General features: G+C 33.0%; 3 protein-coding genes across 8 annotated transcripts; 2 read left to right on the forward strand and 1 right to left on the reverse strand.

Annotated features, from left to right (window-relative positions):
• On the forward strand, nt 237-4,123 carry LOC109336741 (cyclic dof factor 2-like). The gene is made up of 2 exons (XM_019573532.1): nt 237-683; nt 2,325-4,123. The coding sequence occupies exons 1-2, from the start codon at nt 495-497 to the stop codon at nt 3,624-3,626; spliced, it is 1,491 nt and encodes a 496-aa protein (XP_019429077.1). The 5' UTR covers nt 237-494; the 3' UTR covers nt 3,627-4,123.
• Nucleotides 5,153-10,876, reverse strand: LOC109336547 (polypyrimidine tract-binding protein homolog 1). The gene is made up of 10 exons (XM_019573216.1): nt 10,619-10,876; nt 9,868-10,077; nt 9,166-9,228; nt 9,011-9,084; nt 8,814-8,909; nt 8,115-8,172; nt 7,935-8,039; nt 7,775-7,856; nt 5,998-6,110; nt 5,153-5,769 (listed from the first exon to the last, which is right to left on the reverse strand). Exons 1-10 carry the CDS (start codon nt 10,805-10,807, stop codon nt 5,293-5,295), a joined length of 1,467 nt encoding a protein of 488 aa, XP_019428761.1. The 5' UTR covers nt 10,808-10,876; the 3' UTR covers nt 5,153-5,292.
• LOC109336438 (KH domain-containing protein At4g18375) lies at nt 12,545-17,941 on the forward strand. Of its 6 annotated transcripts, none has more exons than XM_019573037.1 (9): nt 12,545-12,655; nt 13,507-13,570; nt 13,664-14,124; nt 14,408-14,836; nt 14,979-15,236; nt 15,345-15,611; nt 15,729-15,793; nt 16,929-16,997; nt 17,162-17,941. In XM_019573037.1, exons 2-8 carry the CDS (start codon nt 13,546-13,548, stop codon nt 16,975-16,977), a joined length of 1,554 nt encoding a protein of 517 aa, XP_019428582.1. In that variant the 5' UTR covers nt 12,545-12,655; nt 13,507-13,545; the 3' UTR covers nt 16,978-16,997; nt 17,162-17,941. The 6 variants fall into 6 exon arrangements, 5 of the variants coding, with proteins under 5 accessions (XP_019428582.1, XP_019428578.1, XP_019428580.1 ...); XM_019573038.1 differs by lacking the exon at nt 12,545-12,655 and adding an exon at nt 12,666-12,729; XM_019573033.1 differs by having other exon boundaries at nt 13,507-14,124.

Raw genomic sequence — 23,930 nt, forward strand, 5'->3', positions numbered from 1 at the left:
TAACCTTTTATGATTACCTTTCCCAAATGGTATCATTCGTAGAAATGAAATAATTAACCTTTAAAATTATTTAAAAATCTAATAAGACCTTATACCATTAAATCAACATTTATTTGTTTATTTTAACCTATAATAATTGATACAATATTCTTAAGATGTGCTGAGTTGGATGGAAAGGGATTGTGGAAGTGCAACTAGTCATGAAAGGTGAGTTGTGAAGACATAGGAAAGAGAAAACAATTGAAAAGGGAGGAAAAAAGAAAGAAGTTTTGAATGCCACAAACAAACTTGTGGCTCAAAATCATTGTTGCATCTGATGTAGCAACTAGCTTCACCAAATCTTCAAAAGTATCAACAAAAAACCGCACAATCAGTCACACACCACCACTTTCTTCCCACGTGTAATTCTCTTTCATCCTTTTTCACAAACAAATAACAAAAACAAAAAAAAAAACACTGTTTTTAAGGTTTTGTCCTAAAAAAGAAAACCAGATATGTCTGAAGCTAAAGACCCAGCGATTAAGCTCTTCGGGAAAACGATTCCGGTAACGGATATTTCAACCGGATCTGGTGAATCATTCGAAGCTCCAGTTTCATCTTTTGGTGATGTTGATAAGAATCAAGGTTCTTCTATCAACTGTTCAAATAGAGAAGATGAAAAAGAAGAGAATGAGATTGAGCAGGTATGAGAAATTTTTGATTTTGAGTGTGACCCATTATTGGATATGCAATTATATTTAGTGGGTTGGTTTTAGTTTGGTGTATTCTAGGCCTTGGAGATTCTGTTGACTTGCTATGGTGGCTTGTTTTTATTTTTTTAATTTATTTATGTATTTGATTTGATTTGAAAGTATTTAATGTGCAGTTGGGGATTTGGGGTTTATTCAATCTGGGGTGTTTTTATGGTTTTTTATTTCAAATTTACAATTCTTATTAAGTTGTTCAAGTTTTGATGCCATTTTTTACTTGATGTTGCTTGAGTTTTTTATGGCTTGAAAGAGTTATATTATTAAGAGTTAATGAACACTTGGATTAATTTCCCAGCTACTTTGTTTAGTCATGAAGTGCAAGGTTTCTGATATTGCAGTGTTTTAATCGTTGTTTGAGAAATTAGTGTTTTTATTATACTTGTATAGTTGTCTATAACTCTATATAACTTCGGTACTTGCTGGTTCTTGGTACAGGCTTCTCTTGAATTCTTTTTGAATCCTTGTTAGTGTTTTTAACATGGACAGGTCCATATAAGCACTAATCTGATTTTGCTTCTTTTTAAAAATAAATCTCTAACCTTTTCGACAACGAATTGGTCATTGTTCCAAATTCTTCTTACTCATTTTCTTAGCTTGTGCTATTGGGAATTGCGATGTTAAGAGTTTGAGACTTTGGAGTTTTATATGGGTTTCGCCAAATCTTGAAAGATAGGAATTGGGAACTGCAATGTTAAGAGTTTTAGCTCAATTTGCTATACTTTCTGGTTCTGTTTGTTGATCTTTTGTCTATAAGCGCAGTTTGTCTTGCCTTATGGTTTTATAATTGATGTTCTATATTGTAACTGTGAGAGAAGAATCATGAGCTGATGCTACTCAACTCATGGTTCTTCAGGAAATTCAATATTATATTCAGCTGCTTAAAAATTCCTCTTTGATTGCCTTTTATTTATGCTCATTTCTGTACTTTTAGCCACCAAGTGTATTAGAGTTTGGTGGTAATATTTTAAACCTCATCCTTTCGAGGAATTATTGCATTAACCTGCTTACGGATGAAACATCAAATTTGTGATTTTGAAAGTTAACTTGTGGATCTTAAATTAGAGGCTTTTGGTTTGTTTTCTGTTTTCATTTGCAGATAACAGTTGCTATGTTTTCATTAACAACTACAAAAATGCCACCCTGTATTCAGAATTTCCTTCACGGAATCTAAAAGCAGGAAACATAATCAAATTAACGTGCCATTCTTGTAACTTTCAATGAAAAATATCAATTCAGAAGGAAAATAGAACTACCCAAACACCCCTTACACTTTTGCTTATATGCTACTGTACTGATTCTTTCTTCTTCTATTGATCCTTCTATGCAGTGTTGACGGCTTTATTGTCAATTTTTCCATGTGTGAATGTGTACTTTCAGTTTATAGAATCTGTGGCATAAATATTACTTTTATACTTATTTTGTTTGGAAAATATATTTAGTTACAGAAGGCAGAATTTAACACAGTGAATTTATGCTTTAGCCATCCTTTTTCATGATATAAATGTGTTGCTTATAGCCTTATACTAAACTTTTAGTTTAAAGCAACATACTCAGCTGAAGTTTTCATGAATTCAGGACACGATGAGAGAAAAACCAACCGAGGATAAGAAGGAACATGTTACCCAAACATCAGAAGAGGTCACCAATGTGGATACAGCGTCAAGATCAGATGAAGCATCTGTAACCCCCTCCATTGATAAAGATGCTACTACATGGGAAACTTCAAGGACTGAAGAAGAACACGGTGAGGATTCACTAGAAAAGACGCTGAAAAAACCGGACAAGATACTGCATTGCCCCCGTTGTAAGAGCATGGACACCAAGTTCTGCTATTTCAACAATTACAATGCCAACCAACCACGTCATTTCTGCAAGAATTGCCAGAGATACTGGACTGCAGGTGGGTCCATGAGGAATGTGCCTGTTGGTGCTGGTCGCCGGAAGAACAAGAACTCCACCACTCACTTTCATCAGATAACTGTCCCTGAAGCAGCACTCCAGAATCCTCAGTTAAATGGTGTCCATCATCCTTCCTTGGAATGTAATGGCACAGTCCTGACATTTGGGTCTGATACACCCATGTGCGAATCTATGCAATCTGTTTTGGCACTTGCTGATAAAACAGTAAACGATTGCACTAGAAATGGATTCAATGGACCAGAAGAACCAATAATTTTTGTTCCGCATATCGGTGAAGAAAAAGGGAACAATAATCCTGATAAATCTTCTGTCACGTCAGCAAAGCCAATGGAAGGTTCAACCATTGACAAGTCCCAAGAACAAGTTCTTCAGAACTTTCTGGGTTTCCCACCTCAAGTTCCCTACTTTTCCAGTGCCCCTTGGCCTTTCCCATGGAACCCAGCTCAGTGGAGCTCTCCTGTACCACCACCGGCCTTTTTCCCGTCAGGATTTACCATACCATTTTATCCTGCTGCTGCTTATTGGGGTTGTACAGTGCCGCCGGGTGCGTGGAACATGAACATCCCATGGCTAGCACAACCGTCATCCCCAAATAGTACAGCGACTGGCTCTGGTCCGAACTCCCCAACCTTGGGTAAACATTCGAGGGAAGAGAACACGGAAAAATCAAATAATGCAGCAGATGGAGATGAACATTGTCAAGGAAATAATAAAGAAAAAAACCTTTGGGTTCCGAAAACATTGAGGATTGATGACCTAGGAGAAGCAGAAAAAAGCTCTATGTGGTCAACTCTTGGGATTGAAATTAATAAGGCAGACTCATTTCCAGGTGGGGGACTCTTTAAAGCATTCCCATCAAAGCGTGATGAGAAAAATCATGCAATTCAAACCTCACCAGTCTTGCAGGCCAATCCAGCAGCATTGTCTCGGTCGATCAACTTTCACGAGTCCTCGTAGTCTTATATCTTATAAATTTGTAATTATTTCTTGAGTTCAGCAAATAAGCAGATTGACATGGCAGTATTAAACCGTTCTTGAGCAAGTTACGAATTGTAAAGACACATCATTTCGTCGGCTATTTTTGTGTAAGAGTTGGTTCTCCTTGTCAGCAAATGGAAGATCAGAAGATGGTTCATCATGCATTTGCTTAAGGGAATGGAAGCCTTCTCTTTGAAGAGTATGCCCCCTTTGGTAGTGGCAGCTAGACAAATTTTCAATGAGATGGTTGTCTTAGTTCATGTATATATATAAGTTGATGTGACATAGTGAGACATAGTGTATTTGTCTTCGTAGATCCTTGATATATGTAAATAAGAATCAAAGTTCAAACTGTGTTTTTTTGTGTTATCTTTCTTTCAGAATGTAACCTTTTATTTTTCATTGACTCACAAGTCTGCCATGCTTTATATCTTACACATTAGTGACCTATGCAATCTGCATATACTTAGTGTTTATTATTATTATTATTATTATTTATTTTACATGTAAAATCTTAAGATGTGTATTATTCTATGTATCCTTTTATTCCCATTGATCAGAAAAATAAACTTAATTTATATTTTACTTTTTTGAGCAATGAGAAATATGGGGTACATGAAGTGGTACAAACTTTGGGACAAAAGATGTTGCTCTCATGTGAAGTACTACTTTTGGGTGGTAAGTGGAAGACCGGTTCCCAACTGTTTCAATTTTATTTTTACTTTTTTTCCCGTATCTCCCCACCCATTGAATAAAGGACTTATCCATTTTGGAGTATTGTGATTATATATTCCCAACAAGTATCGCTTTAAGGGATTGAACCATGAACTTTGATATGGTGTGATATATGGAGTCTAGCTTTATCCCACCACTAAACAACTCCCATTACTTTTTTGTACAATTAAATAGCATCCTTCAAACGTAAGGAACCTTTTTCGGAGTATGTAATTGCCTCTTCCACTAATATCACTCCCACAAACTGAAAATTCTCCCTCCCACTAATGATCTAAAGTTTAATTAGTATATGAAAAAAATTGTTGAATTCATATATAATTTTGAAATTATAATTTGACCCTGCACCAGAGAGCCCAATAAAGAAAAAAAGAATATATAACATCTAGGATGCCATGGAAGATCAGACAACTGAAGGAACCTTTGTTATTTAAAAACCAGACCACCCAATACCAAAAGTTCATCTTACACAATAGTCTCATGAATATCATCATCAAAGGGATACTTGTTAATGTCTATTCTGCAGTGCAACTATCTAAAGATTGCTTTTAGAAACATAAAAGACACCATTGTAATGGCTAGTTAGGCATTCCATATCTTTGAATGCATTTGGATCACATCAAAGACTTTATAGCCTCTCCAATACATCACTCACCAAATATTCTAACAAAGTAGTCACTGGTGCTCTCACTTTCTCACTTCAATTTGGTTCATTTGATGTACACAAGGTTGGTAAATAAATAAAAACTGGGAATAATAAGGATTGTACTTGTAAAAAACAAGAGTAAACACGTTATACTTATACTTGTGACATTACAAATAGAAATTGGGACACAGAATTCTATTAGTTTCCAACTATAAAAAGGAGAAAGATATCAGATAGCAAGGTGTATTCACCCAGTTGTAATACAGGTTAACCATAGTAAGGTCGATGACCTTGAGGTGGAGCACCGGCCATCGGGTTTGTTTGCATATGTGGTGATGAACCCGGAACTGGAGGTGAAGGACCACTAGGCTGAAAATTTACATTTGGCGGAACCCCATGCTGAGTGATTCCCATAGAACTTGCATTGTGAACATTAGGATTTCTTTGACCATGAGGCGAGGAAGCTCCAGCTGGCATTGCAGCTGAGGCATAAGCTGGAATTGGAGGACCTCTGTAACTTTGACCAGGAAAAGTGTCAGGTGCCGATACATAACTCGGCCTAAATGCCTGCTGGCTTGGATCCCATGATGGCATTTGTCCTCCAGGTACTTGAGCCTGAAAAGCAGGGGAACTACCCGGGTACATCGGAGTAGTCTGAGGGTTCTGCCAACCTGTTGGAGGAACTTGTGTTGCAAGCAGACTAAGATCTGGCAATGTATAGTCTCTACTTTTGTCACTGAAAGCCTAAAACCAAAACAATAATATTTTATATAATAGTAAAATTAGATTCATCTATAATTACTCAACTATATATATGTAACAAAAAGTCAAAAAGGTCAATCAAGTGTTGAGAAGCATACACTTAAGAACCATTTCTGAAAATGTCCACATTGCTTCTAAGAATATCTTTAATCCCCCCCTTTTTCTCATACTCTTCCCTCATGAACATTAACTTAATATATTTTTCTATACCTTTACATTGAGATCAGTATGACGAGAGTATGTTAGATGAAGCTTACAATAGCCACCATCATATATGCAATGCCCCTCCAAAGCTTCCCTGGCAGCAGCTGCAATTGTGACATCTGCAAGAGAGAAAAAACCCAAAAAGAGTAACACATGAAGAGACAACCACAAAAACAAATGATTCCGCAAGCAAAGGATGCATGATTATGATAGATGAACGAATTGACACTGAAATATAAATTAAAACAAGATCTATGCTTCCAAGTATTACATATTTGCATTAGAGTTTGGAGTCTAGTGCTTAAGCTAATCCCTACTACAATTTGTGTTAATATTTTATGCATTGTATCACACAATTGCACACTGAATATATAACATTAATATGAGTGTTCCATTTCACTCTCTTTTCCCATTAATGGATCATACCAGTAGTGACTTCTCTTCCCACCGACTATCAATCCGGAGAAGACTTTTTTCCCATGAATGAATCATTCGAGTGGTGACTTAACTTCTCATCAATGATTATTCCAATGCTAACTTATGTTGGCCTCGCACCAGCCAGAGAAGTGGTTCTCGGATTTAATTTTCAACTTCATTGGGTTTCCTACAGTTTTCTTGTTCTTTGAAGCTTTCAAATATTCTTGAAATTGGAGAAGTTTAAGTTCTTGCTATGTATATTTGATTGATAGGAAATTTTAGCTGAAAATCTCTTCTTCCCTGGTATTCAATATACCAACCAGTGCTACACGTAGAACATTACAGCCTTCTCATTGAGTTATCCTTCCAGCAATTCTCATCTCCTCGTATTTAGTTGCCTTTCCAGCTACGTTTGTGGACATGCTTTATTTTCTTTTATCCATTTTGTTAGTTTCTTATTCAAAGCGTTCAACAAGCTTAAAACCTTATAAAGCTTTGATTTGCGGGGAGGTCTTAGAATATCTACAAAATCAGTCATAGTATCTATATTCTTAGAATATTATAAAATACCTTAGATGATCTTTAGGTCTTTAGGATATATTGTGGAATAAAGTCAACATCTAATTCAGGGACAATCTTATGAGTCATATCCTATTCATTATATTTCCTGATTTATTTCCATATCAAATTATTAGATTAAAGTTACGACTCTAGTACTTAACATAAGCCCCTGTATAAAAGGGTTTAGCACTTTACATTTTATATCACATTATTGTGCTTTTCACAATATTCTTACTATTGTAACATGTAAGCATTCCTTTTCTCTCTTTCTCCTTCCCTACCAAAACCATAAAATTTCAACAAAACGAAACAGGTAGAAAATAAAAATTTCTCCAAACTCAAAATGAACAACAGAATATAGAAAGTCAACAAAGCTGAATAACACTACATTGCAACAAAACCACCTAGTCACTCACAAAGCTGCTTCTCTAAAACAGCCATGACCAGATTTCCCCTTGGATGAAAACGTATTTTAACTCGTAATCAGAGTGAAGTGCCAAAACCAATTTTAGTCGATTAACCAGAACCATCATCCACATTTAAGATTGGAGAAGGAAAATCAACACGCTATTGCATGAACATGAAGCACATAAGGAACCAGCAATGACAATGCAAACTAATTCTATAAGGAAACACAAGGTGAGGGCAAGGTTGTGTACATCTACCCTCCCCAAACTCCACTAGGTACGAGCCTCATGCACTGGGCCATCCCTTTTATAAGGAAAGACAATGTACATATATAGGTCTGAAATGCATAGTAAAAATGAAGACTAAATATTCAAGAATATTCAAATAGGATTAATACCAGGGTATTGGATTAGTGCTTGAGTTTGACCATTCTTCTCAAATATAGCAATTTTCTGCACAGTTCCAAATGAAGAGAACACCTGTAACAGGTACAGTGGCAGCATTAAGTATAATTCACCTTTAAATTTACACATTTATTTTGAAATACAAATTCTCACCGTGTGAAGAACATCGACAGTGACAGCATACTGCATATTTTCAATTGATGCCAAAAGCACATTACTCTCCAGTTCTTTCTTCTTCCCATCTGGACCTATAACAGGCTGTACGACATGATTGTCAGCACCTACTTAAGGATGCAAAACATATATCATTGAAGGAAAAAATTAGCAACACACCTGTAGTGCTCCATCAATAGCAGTATGATTAACAGGAAGCATAGGATTTGTGTAGTCCCTGCAAAGTCATAAACAAATAAGTAATCAACAATATTAACCAAGCATTGACAAAGGACTAAAATCTAAGAGGCATTCATAGAAAGAAAATTTAAATGTGCATATTCAAACAATGTCATCCATGAATGAAACCTAATAAATAATCAAGGGTGTGAAACATGCATCTATTCTCTTAGAACCTACCAACCAAAACAAATGGCTAGCAAGATAAATCCAAATGTGACTAACTAAGTTAATTCTACTTCTTAAAATTAGTATCACCTGATATTTTTTTACAAACATTTACTAAAAGAATCACTTGGGAAAATCAACCTCAAATGAAAGTTTCATAGTTAATGACAATTTATAACAAGAGAATAAAAGTTTCATAGTTAATGACAATGTTTTTATCAAACATCTGGAAAATGTCAAGTGGATTACTAAGTGACCATCATAAAACAACTGTTATAAGTCTCCAACTACAATCTTCACTAACCCCAAGATGACAAAGAGCACACATATCAATTAGCAAACAAGAGCGTGACATGTTAAATTGCATGCAAGGGTTTTCACAATTTTTCTGAGGACTCAAAAAAATACCACTGAAGTATAAACACAACAGAGGAACAATATATGATAGTTTGTCTTGCTCCCCATCAGCACCTGCTGCGATTAGATTGGAATTTGATATTGAGATCTCTATGTGCAGAGTATGAAATACGCAAATGACAAGAACCAACATGCTCTGGAAGTAGGTATCTGGATAAAAAAAAAAAGGCAATCAGCACTTGTATGGTTTAATCACAATAATTAATGATGAGGATCAAGAAGAAAGGAGAAAATAGAAAAGCACAACTTGCCTAGGGATGCTTCTTCCATCCAGTGCATTCCTTGCCGAAGCAGCAGTATCAGCATCAGTGTACTGAATCAGAGCCTGTCAAGACAAAAAATAGAGCTAATACTGGCAGTGACACATTGGAAGATCTCAAAGATGTGAATTCACTAACTTACTAACCTGGAAACCTGCGGTCTTCTCAAATGTAGCAATTTTGTGTACAAAACCAAATGCAGAAAACACCTAAATAAAGAATAAATGTCATTCGTGTCTGTAGTGTGTCAAACCAGTGTTTGTTCAAAGTGATTCAATGGCCTGTAAAGGGCTAAGTTCTGTATTTATGCTTTCTAAGAAAAGTAGAAAATTATTTTGAAATTTTTCTGCATTGCATTTTCTCCAGCATTTATGCATTGCTATGCTTAATTTTTTAAAAGAAACAGAAGTTGATTTTAGCGAATATGTTGTTTGCCAATTGCCAGTGACATTAGTACATAATTCAGGACAGTCCATGTGTTTGCCTCCTCTAGTTCGCCTACTTAAAATGTTCGAGCATCCAAAGTTTAAAGAGTCTTAAGATAGAGACAAGAGATATTTATAAATCACTAACATAACTTCACATTTTCTCATATGAATTATATTTATATTATATGCCACTATCAAATTTTTGGATTAGAAGATTCTGTTGCATTTGTTTCAAGACTACCCCCAGTTTTATTGAGACTCTAAGATCATGTATCTAAACATTAGCCTTTTAAAACATGTATCCAAACCAAATTAACAAATATACATATATCTCTAAAAAAAGGTAGTACAATACATATTTACCCAATCAAAGAGCTCGCAACCTCACACAGACAAAATAGTCAAGTCAGTAGTATTTACCAAGTGGATAACATCAATGCTAACATCTCCAGCTTCCACACCTTCGATGGTTACCAGCAAGACATTTCCGGGGATATCTCCAGGGCTTTTATTGTTGACAATTTCATGTCTATTAGAATATTGAATGTAAACAGTTTTGCCTCGAACCTGAGCAGGATCCGAAGATGAAGCGTAGTATGAAACCATCGAAATGGCTTGATTTAGATCTGCCTGGTAAAGCATTTATACTTGAGAGTTTAGAAACATGAGATGGAAAAATCACAAAATGACCAGGTCCAAGTGTGATAAAAAATATGAAAGCAGTGTTTCAGACCAAGAATATGCTTTTTTAGAATAACTTTTTGCAAGCTTTTCAAGAAAATCACTTTTTTTCCGAAATCACTTCCCAAAATCAACAACAACAATCAAGCCTTAATCTCACCTACATGGATCAAACTCAAACAAACACTTTTCTCCAAAATCACTTTTTCCAACATTTTCTAGGTTTACAATCTGGGTCCGTGACCATTACAGTCTCTGATATGTTAAGGTTTTACGAGTTGTGGCCGCATCTACCCCAAACATCAAGCTTTTACCAAACCCGTCAATTAAAACCTTAGCTTCCAAAAAAATCACTTTTTTGCATCATTTCCAAAATCAATTTCCTAATTTGATCAACAAATGCTGTATTTATCAATATTAAAATGGAAGCTGAAACAATGCAAAATTAAGAAATATAAAAGAAAACACAAAAAAGGAGAGAGATACTAACGAATTCAACAAAAGCTTGGTTGCGATTGGCGCCGACATTGCATTTGGTGTTAACGATTTTACCAAAAGGGTTACAAAGATGAACAAGTTCATCATCAGTGCATTCCCATGGAAGGTTACGGAGATGAAGAACCTTTGACGGCGTTTGTGTGTAACGGAATTGATGCTGTTGGGTTGAAGAGGTAGACATTGATTCATTCACGATTATTTCACAGATATCATATTATCACCATATCGTATATAAGATAGATAGCTTTAGGGCTTTCACTTCTTTACATTTTACATCCATTTAGATTTAGTATATATATATTAATTGTGTCAATGTTTTTACACTATCGGTAAACTTTCACCATATGATAATTATTATTGATTTTTAAATAAAAATATTACAAATAAATGATGAATATGTAAAAAAATTATACTTTTAATAGATAGATTTTAAACTCTTTATTATTATATTTAACATTTCATTACTAACACGACCATAGTATGAGGTAAGGTTTCTGTAGGTAGATCTCATAATATAAAGAGTTTAATTATTAGAAGTCATACTTGTTTGAGAGGGCACTCACATATATTGAAAGGATCAAATAATACTTTTCTAGTACAAAACAATCTACATTTTATTCTTGAATTTAATACATATAATGACAATGTAAGATTTTTTTATATTATCAGTAAATCATCATTCTTTGATTTATTAATTATGATCGACTCTCAAACAAAAATAATACAAATTAATAATGAATAGTATACAGACTAGGTAAAAAACTTTACACTATTAATACATACATTTTAAATTCTTACCTATTGCTTTCCTTTGCTCCATACATTTTTTATTTATTATCACCAAGTCATTAGCCTTATTGTAAGACCTTACTATTATTATAGAAAAATTAAAATATTAAAGATTCGATTTTTAGGAATGATTTTTGTTGTTGGATAAATGACGTATCCAAAATAGATTAGTTCGTAAGAAATACTCATAATAGACCAAAAAAAACAAATTTATTTATTATTATATTTTTCTGAAAAACAAGTTATATGTTTTATATTTGACGATAAATGAGCTTATTTTTTATACTCTTCTTAACATTTAATTCTATCAAATAATTTTATTTTTAAGGCCTAACTTATACTCTTCTAAATGTTTGCTATACTAGATTGGGCATGGCATAACAGCTTCTAAATAGAGTTTTAGTTATCATATTTGTTGTACCATCATGTTGTATGACTTTATAATGACTTATTTAATTTCTTTCCCTCTCTTGCCATAGTTTTTCTTAATTATTGGTCAAAAGGTATATTTCTTTCCATCTCTGGCGTGTCGATTGACACTCCGCGTTGGTCGACCCACATTCTTATTTTTTGATATAAGTGTATAAGTATAAAAAACGAAACATATAAATTTAATAGAAAATGTAAATTTAAGAATATAAGATGTAATAATTGATATGAGTTGTTGTATATATTTTTTCATGTGCTATTGTTTTATTTTTGGGTTGAGAAAAAGAGAAGATAAAAAAGAATGTGTGGATGAGTAATAATGTATTAATGAAAAATGAAAGTAAAATGTGGAAGTTCTCATTTATTAAGGAAATAGGTTAAAAAAGATAAAAATAGAATTTAAAAGTTATACCATAGTTATTACTTGTTTTGACTTTATTGATAGTATAAATATAAATATATACTATATTTTCAACATACATTTTATTTTTTTATACTATCAAAAGTATATTTTCATCGAAAAGGGTAAAGAATTAATATTTTGGTAACTATCTTATTCAACTAGTACGCTCAAAAGAAGTCGAATATTTGAATTTGTGATATTTCTAGGATCCAGTTAACCTCATACAAGAGGACCAATACATTGTTGGTTTTTTATTATTTATTTAAAACTAGTATGAGTGGGTCGGGTTGTATAAGCCGGCGAATCTTAAAGATCGGGTCGAGTGTGAGCTGTACAAAAACATAAAGGAACCGAACCCTAATCACAATCATAAACGACGACGTTCAATCCACAACCCCTTTTTCCACTGTAAGAATCTCTTCTCTTCTTTTGACTCTCTTTCATCAAACACATCTAATATCATTCTATACCCCAAAGCCAAGGTTTTTAATTTCTCTTTTATTTATTTATTATTAAGATTTGTGAGAAAAAACTGAGATCGATCATGTTCAATTTTGAATCTCTAGTACAAATTTTATAGATTTTGGATATTTTCTTAGATCTAATTGATTTCTGTGATTCTATATTATCAATTGTTGCTTTGCAATTCGATTGTTGATCCTAGGATTAGGGTGGATTTGTTTGTTTTTTTGTATTTAAAAAAGTGATTATTTGGATTAAAAAAAATCATCTTTGATATTCGCACATTTGTTTGATTCGGCTTTTACAAAACGTAAGTGGCGAGAAAGCGGAATATAATTTTGTTTTGAGAAATTATATCCTTCAGCTTTTAAAAATATTATTTTTGTCAAAATCACCTCTCTAGAAGTGCGTTTTTTGTAAACCTGCACAAATAATACTTGATTGGTGGTTCATGCTGAGAAGCATAACTTAAAGAAACTCTTTGGAATTTGTTTGTGGAAAGAGGTAGACAATGAAGTATTTCTCATGAAATGGATCTAATTTCTGTGATACATTTTTTTAATTCTTTCGGTTTGAAAATAACTATTTTTTTGTGTATATATGAAATTATGTTAGCATGTCCTGCAAAACTATTTAATCATTTTGATTTGAAATTTAACCCCAAATTAGGTTCCTTGAGATTGGTTACATAGATTAACAGATGTGTTTATATTGTTATATATTTATCAAGGTATAAATTTTTAGTCTCTTTTTCATACATTTATGACCCTTATGTTGTAATTTGTGAAATTTTGTAGGGTGTCTAATTCAGAAGTTGATATAAAGTATTTGCTGTGATGGCTAGCAAAAGGAGCAGTCATGGTAAGCGTCCCCACTCTCAATCTGACTATGATAATAGAGGAAATAAACGAAGGAATTCAGGTGGTGACAGAGAGCAGTTTGTGATTGATTCAGACGATACTGTGTACCGTTATCTGTGCCCTTCGCGAAAGATTGGCAGTGTTATTGGTAGAGGAGGTGAAATTGTCAAACAACTAAGGATAGACACTAAATCCAAGGTCAGGATTGGCGAGTCAGTGCCCGGATGTGATGAGCGTGTTATTACTATCTACAGTGCAAGTGATGAGACTAATGCTTTTAACGACAGCGGAGATTATGTCTCACCTGCTCAAGATGCTCTTTTTAAGGTGCATGACAGAGTGGTTGCTGAAGACTTGCATAGTGATCAGGACGAGGATGAAGGGGGTCAACAAGTTACTGCTAAGCTGCTAGTACAGTCTGATCAGATTGGCTGTATTATTGGAAAAGGTGGGCAGATAGTTCAGAATATCCGAAGTGACACCGGGGCCCAGATTCGTATACTCAAGGATGACCATTTGCCTTCATGCGCCTTGGGTTCTGATGAACTTGTGCAGGTACACTGGATGGATTTTCTTAGTATTTGTATTCTTTGATTTCCTTGTTATTTTTTTAAATTAAATTGACAACTCTTTCCAATTGTTTTCATTCTTATTCGTGCAACTTTTTATCATGGTTAGTTGTTTAATTGATATCGAAACTTCATTTTTACGAAGTACTATACATGCAGCAGTTGCACTTGATAAACTTTTTACATCTGTTTTTAATCTTAGTGAAATTTATTTCATACTTGTCTTTGCATATATATTTATTTCTTTCTATTGGCTTGGAAAACTCCAGATTTCTGGGGATGCTGCAGTTGTTAAGAAGGCTCTGTATCAAATTGCATCTCGACTTCATGACAATCCTTCCCGATCTCAGCATCTGCTTGCTTCTGCTGTTCCTGGTGTTTACCCTCCTGGCGGTTCATTCATGGGTCCAACTTCTGGAGCTCCAATTATGGGGATAGCTCCTCTTATGGGGACTTATGGGGGATATAAGGGTGATGCTGGAGATTGGCCACGGTCATTGTACTCAGCTCCAAGGGATGGAGCATCTTCAAGGGACTTCTCAGTTCAATTGGTTTGTCCAATCGCAAACATTGGAGGTGTGATTGGAAAAGGTGGTATGATAATAAATCAAATGAGGCAGGAAACCGGGGCAACAATTAAAGTTGATAGTTCAGCAAAAGAAGGAGATGAATGCTTAATAACCATTTCTACAAAAGAGGTGAAATATTTATCTTCTGGTGGACCATTTTTTGTTTTGTTTTGTTTTGTTTTGTTCTATAGTTGTGTCTTGTAGTTTGGGCTTGTGAGTTAAATGAATGATCTGTGCTGTATTTGTAACGTTTTTTAAGTGTACTTCACAGTTCTTTGAAGAGACTTTCTCTCCAACAATAGAAGCAGCTGTGCGTTTGCAACCCCGATGCAGTGAAAAAGTTGAAAGGGATTCTGGAATCATCTCTTTCACCACCCAGATGTTGGTGTCAAGCTCACGAATTGGTTGCCTTATTGGTAAAGGAGGATCTATCATAACTGAGATGAGGAGGCTTACAAAGGCTAACATTCGCATTCTGTCAAAGGAAAACCTTCCTAAAATTGCATCTGAAGATGATGAAATGGTGCAGGTAAGGATATTTTCATGTTTTTGTTGGGTAACATTATCTTCATTGTGTGTTAATCAATCCTACGGTCCTGTCCTATAATGTTGCATCTACCCCACTCTTTCCGATTAGATTTCTGGAGACCTTGATGTTGCCAAGGATGCTCTTGTGCATGTACTTACACGACTGAGAGCAAATCTTTTTGATAGAGAGGGTGCTGTCTCTGCCCTCCTTCCAGTTGTGCCATATCTTCCTGTTCCAGGAGATGGACCAGATGGGCTAAACTATGACATTAGAGATGGTAAAAGACATGGACGTGGACATCAATATTCAAGTGGATATGGAGGCTCAAGTGATTTGCCACCTGGTGATGCTTATGGAAACTACGGAGGTTCACAGGTACATCTCTATAACCATAAATGTTAGTTAGTATATTTTTGGGTGATTTAGTTCTTCAAATTTAAATATTTCTTATTCAATGCTTGAAAATTGTAATATTGTTCCATATATCTGTAGCTTGGTAGCGGTGCTCCTTATGGGGCTTATGGAAGTTATTCTTTAGGGCGGACTAGTACTGCTGGGTAACCAATCTTTCCTCCTATTTGATTTTTTGTTGAACCTTTTCCTGTTAAAATCTTTCCTCTTATTTGATTTTTTGCTCAACCTTTTCCTGTTAAAGGTCCATCAGCATATATTTGGTTTTGCTTATTTTTTGTTTATAAGCTTTTTCATAAACTAAGCCTGTTTAGATAACAAGCTTAGTTTATAGAAAAAAAGTTTTAAACCAAGAAAAAGAAGTAAAATTTCACCTCTTCATTTTGATGTGTTGTTTTTCTTCTTCTCAGATTATAATCTCATCTCACACATTATAATCACAGATAAATATAATCATTATCTAAAAACACAATCCATACCAAACACAACTGATATTATAATTAATCTGTTTTGTATATGGACCTAGAGGGTGAGCCTCTGCTCAAAGGTAAGGTTGCATGCCTTGTGACCTGGAGGTCATGGGTTCAAATCTGGAAAACAACTTTGCTTTAAATGGTTAGGTTGTGTACATCTATCTTCATTAGACCCCACTAGGTGGGAGCCTCGTGCATTGGGCCACATTTTGTTGTATATGTAATATGCCCCAAAGATAACTGATCTCTAGATGAATGTAAGATCACTCCTGTGATTTTTTCAAGAACTGAGAAGGTTTGGCACTTAGGTTTGGTGCTACTATAAAATGTATTTGGAACTTTTTCTTCTAACTTCACATTAATGTAGGTGTGATTTGTACTGTTAATGTGTGCATTTGTCTTATAGAACTGTTTATTTCTGGAAAATGTTTTTTGTATGATTTGGTTTTTCATTGCACATTGCTATGTTTGGTGCTTCAGTCCACAGAATATTTTCTGGCGAATTGTTCCAATATACCATCATAAGGGAAATGGCCCTATTAAAGGAAAAAACCAAACTCTAGAGAGATTATGTGAAAATGTATTTTATTGAACTTTTTCCCAAATGAACATGGCTTCTTGGAAAGTACCATTACATGGAAATGTTTTCTACAAAGCTATATTCTCCTGAAATGTTTTCTAAAGTAACTCCATTTTATGTTCTATGTTTTCCTTGCTCTTCCCTGGCCGTGCTGTAAAGACTCCACTCTTGCCGATATTTTGTTCTGAGTGTTCCTTTTCGGTTCTGATATTTAGTATCTGTTGCCAGGTTGTCTAGTCAGAATGGTGTTTCCAGGAGGAGAAACCATGCTTACTAAACTTGATAGCAGCTCTGCAGGTAAATTACAAATTCCATAAGCTCGTGTTTTAGCTGGCAACTTCCCATAATATAGGCATTCACATTAGCATGTTAGAGATTGATATCTTAACCAGTCCAGTGCCCATTTAGATTTCTGATGTAATTGTTTTCCCTTTGTTCCCTTTCCCTTCCCATCCAAACAGCTGAGATCTATGAAGCCTGCAGCCTGCCTCATACTGCCTAAACCAGAGGACCAGACGAAACCTGGGTTTGACAACCTTATGGCCCACCTTGACGCGTCAACTTAGAGGACCAAACTTATGTGGAGACTATTGAAATTGGCCATGTCCATTTTACCTTAATTCCTAAGCTTGAGAACTTGTGCTCCCATGAACCTTGAAGTTAGCTTGCCTTTGTTTATGCTTTTTATTATTCTGGTATATTGTCTTCAGAACTAAAAACTGGCCTGCCGGTGTTTCAGCCTTTTATTATTCTGGTTCATTTATCTTAAGAACTAAAAATACCATGTCATGTGGCAGCTGTATACTTGTTTTGCATTATTGTTTTTGGGTTTTATTTTTATAATTCTTCAGTCACATCCAGTATCTAAATTTCTTGCTATTCCTGCTATGTTGACCTTGTACATCAAAATTTGGTGGAGTTTTGGTGTAATCTGTATTGCAGGTGCCACTATTTCGATATCACAATAAGCAGGTAAAGGTGTATTTTTATTATGAAAAATGATACTCCTGCACTTCTTTCTGGACAAGTGTAGGAGGAGGTGTATGGAGGAGAGAGATAGGAAGAGAAGAGAGAGAAGTGTTCGGTGATGTGACGTGGAAGGAAGAAAGTCATAAGGTGTAGAAGATGGTGTAGGAATAAAAGTGGTAAGAATATAAGGGTTGTTTTATTATTTTGACACTCAAAATTCACACTTTTGGATATTGTGTACCTTTCAGTTAAAGGTTTGAAAGCTTTTCTTAGTTATGCTGTTAACCTCAGTCAAAAACTAACTGCATTAAGCTACTTTGGTGATTCAAAAGTATAACGTCAACTCTGTTTTGCTCGTCTCATTTCTGATTTGCCAATAAGAAACATGCATGGATATGTCAAATTACTGATGCATTGCATGGTTTTTCTTTGAGCTTAATTAGCATTCACATGCATTGAATTATTCTTTATTTTGTAATCTTTGAAGTTGCTTAGTAGAAATAGAAACTAAATTCATTTATGCCTTAATAATAACTATATTGCAGAACTTTTACTCACAAAAGTGTGCTTACAAAGAATAAGTCAGTGTGGGTCCAATTAGTTAAATTCGCATATATTCTGTCTTACAAAGTGTCACTTTATGTATCACATGCTATAATTGGTTGAAAAATGTATATTTAAATTAAAAGTTTAATAATTAAGTATTCTATGACCAATTATCACAAGTGACACATGGATTGATATGCTTTGTGGGATAGAAAATGTACTACCTTTTGATGTAGTGTGAGGTGATCTAATGGCCCCTGTGCAAGGGCATGTATATTGTTACTCCTATGACACTGCCCTCAAGTACTTGTCTGTAGAGACAATGACTAAGGGCACCAGAGTCCAAATTTATTGTAGTAGCTTGGTGTCTTGCACAGTCCAAGTGGTTGGATAAAGTAAATGAAACGTGAACATGCCACTTTTTGGATGAGAAAAACTTGCCTAGGTCTAATGAAATATTTCCACAAAATTAATATTTAAAAAAGCAAGAAAAATAATGTTACAATTATTTTATAACGGTTGAATATGATAGGTCCTGCCTTGTGCCTATGTGTACTTTTTTTGTGTTAAATTATCAATCTCTTAAACATACTCTTATTTAACGTAAGATTTCAATGGTTAATAACTTGATATACTTTCCCATGTGCTAAGAGTGGCGTACCTTTAATATTTTAACATGTCTTTTATAGTAGAACATACTTTTAGATACATTTACTACCAATATATTCTAACTAGAACATATAATAAAGCAGATTTGTAAGACGGTATTTGATCAACAGTTATGTTATATAGCAAAGCCTTAACTTATAATTAATCTTAGACGAGGATTTATTCCACTAAATACGAAGCGAGAATAACTTCAATCTTGAGACTTTAGTGGAAACCAAGAAATGCTGTAGAGCGTGATATACTTATCTAATGAGAAAATGTGATTAGTGTAGTAAATATGAACTCAATGTAGAAACAATACTTTTATTAAACTCACTTCACTTGCTTTTATTACTTTCTTGTGTATACATATTTGAAGTACAAAATTAAGTGCCTTGTTATCCTAATCTTTGGCAGTAAAATTAGTGGCTAAGTACAGCACATTATCTATGTTGGCAAAGTATTAGCATGCCACCTTTTTATGTCCATGTAAGGATACTAACTAATTGACACATAAAAGCTAGGCTTAATGATAGATACTTTCTACAATTTTTTTTTATAATTATTGATACTTTAATACTCAATAGAATATAATTAGATGAAAAATTGAAAAAAAGTTATGTCCTCAAACTAATGAACTTATGATGAGTTTGCACGTTTCATACTAGCACTAATTTTTTATATTCTTAGAATTTAAACAAAGCTTACATAGTAACATATATTTTTAATTTGTCAAAGAACTGAGATTCTAAGATTTGTTCTCATTCCCACAGAGCATTTAAGCTGTTTTTTTCTTTATAGCCGTATGCAGTAAATTAGATATACCTAACTCAATTGACAATGCAATTTTCAACAGTAAAGTCTAATTTATATAGCTTCCGTTCATTGAACAAATTCTAGTTCTTTTCTTAAATGAAGTGATATGAGAAGCTACTCAGAACTAGGGTGAGGATGGATCTAAAATGATATTTTCATATTGGTTATACTTATTTTTAAGTACTTAATTAAAATCACAACTTATGCACGAAATTTTTTCAATTTTGCTAACCATCACTTGCATCATTGACAATGGTTAAAAACTAAAGAATCCAAATGTTTATTATAACTCAATACATTAAATATATTCTAATTACTCTTTTTTTATCTTTATTATGAGATATTTTTATCGAATTATATATGTCGATAAGAGAAGTTAATGTTATTGATTTCCTAAGAAAATTCATAGATATGCTGTCTCTTTTTTATAGAAATAACATAGACTGAATAGTTAACCTTCTCATGTTCCCAACATAAACAATATTATATTTAACATCTTTAGTTTATAAAACGGATTAACATGGTAACCAAAAACTCAAGAATTTGATTTCTGAAAAAAACATTTATTAGAAGAGCTAACTACGAAACCCGAAAAACTATGCTAACTAAGATTTGTTCAATGTTTCTTGGTTGCTTCACCCATGCAAAGTCACATCCAGCAATAACAATCCCTTAGATTACTCACCACCTTTTTCACATTTTCCTTTAGATAAAGGACAACAATTGGACACAGTTATAGGGCCTGCCCCTTCTACAAATTAATGGTATTGAGTTGGCAACTAACCATACCAAGTACTATATCAAATTTATTTAGATAAGTTGCCGAAAAACGTATACTATGCTCAGCAACTCGCCTCTGACTATATAAAGGTTTCATTCTCGATGATATATCGGAGTCATATATTGTTGAATCACATGATCAATGGTAAGAGTACTCACTGATGCACAAATTAATGCTAGCTGAAGTGATAACATTATCATAGGAGTAGTAATATTCTTATAGCATATTAAGAAATTTTGAGAGACATATGTAATGTTTAAGTGTGTTTAGGGTTATTATTTATATAGCCAAATTAAAGTGATTTAATTCAAGGTATATGATTATAGACATAGTTATCTTATAAATTATTGTGTACATATCAAAGTCCTATTTCTATTTTACGATGGACAAAATTGGAATTAAGAAAATAAAAAAACATCACCCTTCATGGAAGGGTATGTACTTCTTATAAATAAAGGGTTATGGTTTCCAATTGTAGAAAACAACATGATATAACACAAGACTCAAAATCACTTTCTTCATTTCATTAGAGGGGAAATAAGATTAAAGATGGTCTACAATTGAAAGACTAAATAACTTATATGTTCTACTATGAACATACGTTTAAATATAAGGATAAAGGATGACATTTGTATAGAAGATCAAAAGGACATTGAATTGATGGATACAAGACTAAAGATTATATAAGGTTCATTTACCATATTCTCTATAAATATATTAAGGTATACTTCCGCTCAAGTTCTAGTTTCATACTTGTTCTTGATGATTTGACATGAAAGATTTTGACGATATATAATGATATTGTTCATCATCTTTAGTATATATTATGTATCTTTAGTGTATATAGTCTCCCACCAAAATGTCTATATTAAAGATTTTTCCTACATAACCTAATGTTTTAATTTTTTTTTCCTTTTATAATCTTCTCTTACCAAACACAATATTTGAATAGTTAACATATCTTATCATATCTTTTAAGAGGATTTCACATATATTGATCACAATCCATAATTTAATCTACCCAACTTTTTCGTTGTTGTAATTTTTTGTTAGCATATACTTAGTGGAAAATATATTTCATTCTTCTCCAACATTATTTCCTAAGTTGATATCTATTACCTATATAACAAAAAAACTCTTGTCATATCAGTTAGGGACACATGTCATCACTTCATGCCAAATTTTCTCATTTAAAATGCTTCCCTTGCTTAACGTATAACCTAACACACAAAATCAAAAACATCCATCAATAACATTCAAATCTTCTCATCTCTCTACTTTTCTCTCCTTCATTTTTCACTCTTTCACTCTTCTTCTCTTCACTAATTTATCTCTTTTCTTTTTCATTGCTTTTTTTTCTTCTGTTTATGATGTAGAAATGTTCTTATTTTGTAGATATGTTAATATTTCGTAGACCTGATTTTAGTTTTAGATATGTTCTTACTGATTTTTCAATGATTTTTTCATTTATTTTGTAGATATGTTTCTTATTCCAAGAGTGAGTTGTCTCCCTTGAAGCATTTATGTAGCTTAGTTTTTTTCTCTATGTGCATTACTTATTTTGTTTATAGATTTTTGTTTCGAAAGAATCATTATTTTCTCAATGAAGAGATTTGAAATCCGGAATACTTTTTCACTCTCCATAAATGAAGTGGATCTTCTTCTCTTCCATATTTTCTCTCACGTTTCATCAATCATTCTCCCTCTAGTTTGCACTCATTCATTTCATAGTTCTTTCACTCTTCTTCTCTTCAATAATTTCTCTCTCTTCTTCTTCATTGCTTTTTTGTTGTTTATTGTGTAGAAATGTTCTTATCTATTATATATATAACAAAAAAAGCTCCTTACTGACACATGTCACCATATCCTTAACTTAAGCTCTTTGTCATGTCATCATTGACACATGTCACCATTTCCTTAACTTTCCCCCCTCCAAAATGCCCACATGTTCTTATAATGAACTCTCATACACTATATCCTTCTTCTTAGACAGGTCTAATCTTTTCTATCATCAAACAAGGTGTGATTTTCATCAAATTAATCTTTCATTTCTCTACTCTTATTTCATTTCAATTTACTTCTTAGTTTTCTTCTCTATTCTTATTTCAATTTACTTCTTAATCTTCTCTTCTTTTGAACTCACAAATTACTTCTCCTACATTTTTTTTCATTTTTATTAGACAGGTCTAATCTTTTTCATCATCAAACGAGGTATGGTTTTCATCAAATTAATCTTTCATTTCTCCACTCTTATTTCATTTCAATTTACTTCTTAATTTTCTTCTCTATTCTTATTTCAATATAATTTACTTCTTAATCTTCTCTTCTTTTGAAACTCACAAACTACTTCTCCTACATTTTTTTATTTTGATTAGACAGATCTAATCTCTTTCATCATCAAACGAGGTATGATTTTATAGTCATTTCACCTTTTTATTACTTCATCATTCATGAATTATCTACCGAGATGTTCATTGATAGATATAATTTTATTTCATATTTTACCAATCAAAGAGATAAAAGTCTTAAAAGAAAAAAACTGATATAATTTTGAACATATTTTGATTCTTAAAACTATCATTCGGGTTTATCCACACTTACTAAAGTTTTAGATCCGATCCAAAACATGTTTCAATGTTGAATTCATGTTCATCATCAGGGATCCTGATAAGTCATTTTGTCATTTTTTGTTATGACTTTCTTCTGTATTATTTGGAAGTTTCAAATTGTATAATTTTCTATTATGAATATTCAATTTCATATTATGAATATTCAATTTCATATTATGTATAGTTGATTATGATAATTAATTGATTTGATTTATATTTTGATTAAATTATTTATGATTCGCTAATTTTAAGCAATGCTATTATGGATATAAATTTGCATAACTGTAAATAATAAATTTGCGAAAACTTAATAATGAGGCTACAAATATATGGTCAAAATTGTCTTCCTCTATTCAATTAGTCATATAATGAGTTATGATATTACAATTAATAAGGAAATATGTTGATATTCTAACTCCCTTAAAAAATAACTGACAATGAATTTATTTCAAGATAATGATTCTAATACTAATTATTAAAAAAGATCTTAAAATGTTTCCAATTAATATTATTTAATTAATTTTAAAACTGAAATAATAGTAATTCAATCTTATTAAAACATTCTCAATTACTATCATCTAATTATTTTTAAATTTTAAAACGCTAAATATGATATATAGTAATTGCACATTTAAATAGTAAATCTTAAAACGTTCTCAATTAAGATTATTTAATCATTTTTAATACTTAAATAAGAGGAATCCATTGTTACTATTAATATAATGAGGTATGATATTACAATTATTAAGGAAAAATATATTGATATTCTACATCGCTTAAAAAATAATAGACAGTGAATTTAGTTTAAAATAATCATTTGTAATACTAATTATTTAAATAGATCTTAAAACGTTTTCAATT

This window comes from Lupinus angustifolius, chromosome LG20, assembly GCF_001865875.1.
Source record: "Lupinus angustifolius cultivar Tanjil chromosome LG20, LupAngTanjil_v1.0, whole genome shotgun sequence".
Taxonomy (NCBI): Eukaryota; Viridiplantae; Streptophyta; class Magnoliopsida; order Fabales; family Fabaceae; genus Lupinus; species Lupinus angustifolius.